General features: G+C 41.2%; 1 protein-coding gene across 1 annotated transcript in view; it reads right to left on the bottom strand.

Moving 5' to 3' along the window:
* CSMD3 (CUB and Sushi multiple domains 3) overlaps positions 1-4,421 on the bottom strand; it is a 576,345-nt gene extending 571,924 nt beyond the window's left edge. Inside the window, exon 1 of the mRNA XM_018567203.1 lies at positions 4,285-4,421. Within this exon, the coding sequence (XP_018422705.1) occupies positions 4,285-4,421 (137 nt within the window). The remainder of the gene's footprint in view (positions 1-4,284) is intronic.
* Between the last annotated feature and the right edge of the window lie 815 nt (positions 4,422-5,236).

The raw sequence follows: 5,236 nt of genomic DNA on the forward strand, positions 1-5,236 counted from the left end.
GTATATATATACACATGTATATATCAATTATCTATCCGTGCATTCCCCCAAACCACGAAATTAAAAAAAGATAAACAATGTTCACAAAACTGACGCTTTAGTGTTTAATAAAAGAATCACAACTAAATTTTAGATAGATAGCCAAGCTCAGCGGCATTCGGCTATTCACTCACTGCTGTTCGGCATCTTTAAGAATAGCCCGAACAGCAGTGAGAAGCCTGCCGGAGGTTCGGCTCAGCCGATCCAGATGTTGGATCGGCTGAGTCAAACTCCTTCTGCACTTCGGGTCGGCCGAACATGCTGAGCGTGTTCGGCCGACCCGAAGCAAGCCGATGTACGGCTGACTTCAGCCGTACTAGCCTGAAGTGAATAGCCGAACAGTGTTCGGCTCACTTCACTTCAGATCGGTCATTCACTCGGCTGCCCTCGGCAGCTTAGTGAATAGACCCAAATATGTATACATGGTAACTTCCTCAGGCATTTTAAATCGCAATTCTAGTCATATTGTCCGAGGAACACATCCTTGTCTGGTAAAACAAAGTCCAAGCCACTTTAGCTTAATTCATGTATCAAACTGCTCCCTTTGGATTCAGATGAAATGTAGTCACTAGTCTCTCTATGTGCAACACATATCAACATTTGTCTCCAGTCCAGGTTAACAAAAAAAATAGTGGGTTGAATTCTGATATAGTTGTTCCCATATACAATAAAGATAGAGGGGTCTAGTTGCTAACACATTTTGCCATATTCCCGCTACCCTTACCTCACTGGATTATCAGCACTTATTATGAAAACATATCTGGATATAAAATACTTTATGAATTTAAGATTAAATTATGACACTAATTTAGCTTGTTGTTACATTACTCTGATTCTTTTTTTATATGATGGAAATCCTATTTGTTTTAATTACTGTGATACTTGATAAAAATTATATTTTAGCAGTATATTTGGATATTGTGTGGTAAAATTTTTAATTCAGCTTTTCAATTTGGAAACAGCCCCAATACTAGAAATGACAGTGCTCCCAGCAGGCATTTGTCAGTGTGTGCTGGAGCAGATAGGGAGATAAGGAGGTGACCGTGTTCACAGTGCATAGACCCAGCAGTTTAAGAGTCTCATGTCTAGGATTACCTCTTTGTGTGTGTCAGCAACAACAATTTCTGTTTAGCTGTTGGGACTCAATTTCAGTGTTTTTTTAGTGTTTTTTAGTGTTTTATTGGGTTTTTTATTTATTTATGCTATATATATATATTTTTTTTTTACATTATGTTAGGCCTGCATTTTTCTTGGATGGTGGCAGCAATGGGAGTTTGTAACTGACAAAAGCACATCTTCAGTGCACCAAAGCGCCACATCCTTATTACCTCTATGGCTGCCTCAGAGATGCTTTTAAGTCAGGCAGAAGTCACTGGCTGTGCCACAACCATATAATTGCAGACTACTTGATGTCCAGAACTGATGCAAACACTTTCAAAGTAAGGGCTCCATGGGCAATTGGGAGTTTAGACTGGACCACTGACTGGAGCTTATACAGTATCAAAATATTATAAAAAATAAAATGTCTGCCCCCCCCCAAAAAAAATAAACAAAAAAAAACCTTAAACCCAAAACACCAATCCTCAACTCTTTGTTTGCATAAAATAAAAAAGTGTAACATTAAGAAAAAAATTATAAAAATACTACCCCCCCCCCAAAAAAAAAGAGTGGGGACTAGCAGCAGCTAAACAGCAACAGATGTTGTTTCTGACACAAAAACAAAAAAGTAGTCCTAAAAGGGAAAAGAGACGGTTGGGTTTAATCAGTGTAAATGAAGTGGGTGGTACATAGTCATGACACAATGCAATTCACAGTAAAGGAGCACTGATACCACTGAACAGAACAATGAATACAGGCGTATACAATTCACTCTCTGTAGCCCACCATGCTAAACAATTCACTTTAATGTAGCAGTTGCAATATGCAGTACTGAACATAGTACTGCATAACTTTCTGCTAGCATACTACTAGCAGTGCACAAACTGTTCCTTCCTCAAAATTGTCAGCTGTCCCTCACTAACTTAAACACACAATGACAAACATGCAAACTAAACCAACTCAGCAATGAATGCAGGCCTCATCCCTATTCAGAGGTACACTCCATACAGGAATTAGATGTTCACATAGCAGACCTTGACAAGTATATAATATATACAGTAGCAATGTTGTTAAAAAAAAGAATGCTACATAATGCTGAGAAACATTAGCATGGGAAAGAAGGAACTTGCTATCTGCATTACAAAGTTTGAGCTCTAAGCAGAATACCAAAACACTCTCATGGGCATGATGTACTCAGAGTAGCAGAGCTTCAAATCAAGAAGCAAAAGTAATATTTGCAATAAAGTTCCATATCAAGTGTCAAACATGTCAGTGGCAATTCATCAGATACCATCACAGCTGAGGCACCACACTAGACTATGAGCTTGGAGAAAATCCCAGGAGAGGCAAATACATAACTATTCCTTGCAATAGGAATCTGAAACTTGACTGAGAAAAATGTAAGACTTAACCCTCCATTTATCCACATACATATTGTGTGATGGAAATAGATATTTTATAAACATATTCAAGCTATACAAAATGGGGAATATGAAGAACAATAATAGAGATTAAGGCAGGGCAGGAGGCTGGATTATCCAAACATTTTTCAGATTACTTTTCCAAGGAATTTCAATGTTTCATTATGTAATGCTGGAAGTGGGATGCATACCTGGAGACCCACCTTTGTGTGGCTACACCTAAGGAGATTATTTATCTTTAACCTAGTGGGACGACATTCCGGTACACAGGGCCGGCACTGAACGAGGATATTTGTATCCCACTTCCAGCATTACATAACTAGCCGGAACCATAAAGGAAACTATTGTTCATTAGCAACATTATTTGTTTGGTATACATTGATTCTAACATCCCATGGAGGGGTCTATTGACTTTAGTAGCTAATCCAATTTTCATTGATACATTGTCTCCATAACTGGGGTACTTGCAATACATTATTTTCATACATTACATATAGTGCAACACCGGTTTATATGTTTACACTTACCCGCTGGTCCGTGAATGTCTGTTTGTAGCGATTGTGTTATTGGTTGTTAACCAATATTAATTGGGTTTCTGGTGGTGGTCTGTTGGTCTGTGTTCATATTTTAAACTATACCAAATAAAATGTATATTTTTGTACTACAGTAGGCACTCCGACCCTCACTTAACTGTCTTTGATCTGATCTCCTTTAGATTATTTCACTCTCTGTTCTAATGTTTTGCATACAGTAGTGGGTTGTTGAAAGCCACAAAATACTGTGACTATCACACCCAACAGGGGTTAATCTAAATTGGGTCTGGTCTCTGGTTATAATTTTCTTTTTCTAGGTGAAGTAAACAATCTAGCACAAAATAGTAAAGTGAGCTGAATTGGAGAATTTTTCCAAATCAGCTATTTTGGCATACTGTATATTGTTCACTTCTCCTATCTTCTCCAAACTATTCACCCTTCAGTGAATAACCATTCAAGTACCTATTTTTGTTGCAATCAGTGATCTTGAAGTCAAGTACTCCATCCCAAAAAATGAATCACTATAAAACTAAAGTCAAACATCTCCCCCCAATACTAATTCACTGATTTTGAAAGAGACACACCATAATGAAAGGCTACTGTATATTCTACACCACATGAAATGTGCTTTTAAATAACTTTAGTTTCTTATTAACCCATGTATACTTACCTTAGTTGCATTCCCTCTCTGCTCCTTTTATGGATAACGCCGCTGTTAGGTGACACAGGCTTCCCCAAGGTGTGGGGGTCTAAGTGACAACTTGGTCTTCACCAAAGCAACCCAGTAAGGAGTTAGGGGGTCGGAGAACATAGTTGCCCCGGGCTACTTTGCGGCAAACCAACACCAGATGACAGCCCTCTGGTTTGCCCCACCAAGGGGTTGTAGTAGCAGGGTGACTATGATAAGGAGACAGGGTAGGAAGAGAGAATAAGGTTGGTGTCCATACAGAGGTTGAGGCAGGCAACAGTAAAAAGAGTCCTCAGTGTCAGGCATGGACTGAGGAAAGCGGCAAGCAAAATAATAGTAACTATCAAGCACAGGTCGAGGCAGGTAAAAGTCAGAAGAGAAGTCAGAGTCCAGGCAGAGGTCGAGACAGGCAGCAGGCAAGAGGATAACTGGAACAGGATAAAACACATAGAGAGCATCCCGCACCTAAAAAGTGTGCCGGCCGGAAAAAAAGGTTACTTCAGACCGTGTAAAGCTTCTCTTTTCATTGATAGCCGAGTGTGACACAAAAATAAATTCACAAGGTACTGTGGCATTGTGAGGAAGTGACGGTAGAGAGACTTGTACCGGGGTGACCTTGACTGACTTTAGGGAGACCGTCATGGACAAAGTATTTGGAGACTGCACAGAAATTACCTGCAAGGAGACTGATGACTGTACAGAGGTGGTCAATGTAGAGACATGGGGGTCTCGTAGCATAGAGGTAACTGGTAGCTTTGTAGAGGGAAAGACTGGAGTGACTTTGTTTAAAGTAAGGGACTGTCGCTGCTGGAAGCAGCGGAAAAAGGTGGAACATATCCAGACGGACTGTTTGGGCACGTGTGTCCGCTCCTCTGGATCGGAACAAAGGGGGGGAATATGTGGCATTGTCACGGTGTTAGGTGGCCTCAAAGTCACCCAGGGTTCTCAGCCAGAGGGGCTGAGTGGCTCCAGGAAGACATTACTGGTACCAGGAGAGAACTGCCTTTTCAGTTCTTTCTGGGTTTTCTGGATCAAGGTTGGGATCCTGGAGCCAGGAGATTTCTTAGAGCTCTGGGTGGGAAGAAGTCTCCATTCCTGGGTCCATGCTTTGGTGGTGACCAGCACCTGATTGTGCACCTGTGTACATCCCTCATGAAGAGTGTGCTGGGATGTGTTCAGGCCCCCACCTGTGAGTCAGGAGAGCTCCACCCTGGAGTCAGTGGAGGCCAGTGCAGCAGGGAGCTGCGGGGTTTGCGAACCATATTGAGAGGATTGGCATGTTATTGCCGTTGTCTGGAGGAACCAGACAGTGGCCCTAAAGATTGAGGCCGGAGCAGCAGTGCTGGAAGAGAGACAGATGTCGGTGAGCCCTTATCTGTTATATGCTACAGCAAGCTATTTATGTTGGATTTCATGTTATCTACCGTTTTGAAAGCAAATAAACTGCATCTGACTTG

Source organism: Nanorana parkeri, unplaced genomic scaffold (genome assembly GCF_000935625.1).
Source record: "Nanorana parkeri isolate BGI_ZX_2015 unplaced genomic scaffold, ASM93562v1 scaffold1019, whole genome shotgun sequence".
NCBI lineage: Eukaryota > Metazoa > Chordata > Amphibia > Anura > Dicroglossidae > Nanorana > Nanorana parkeri.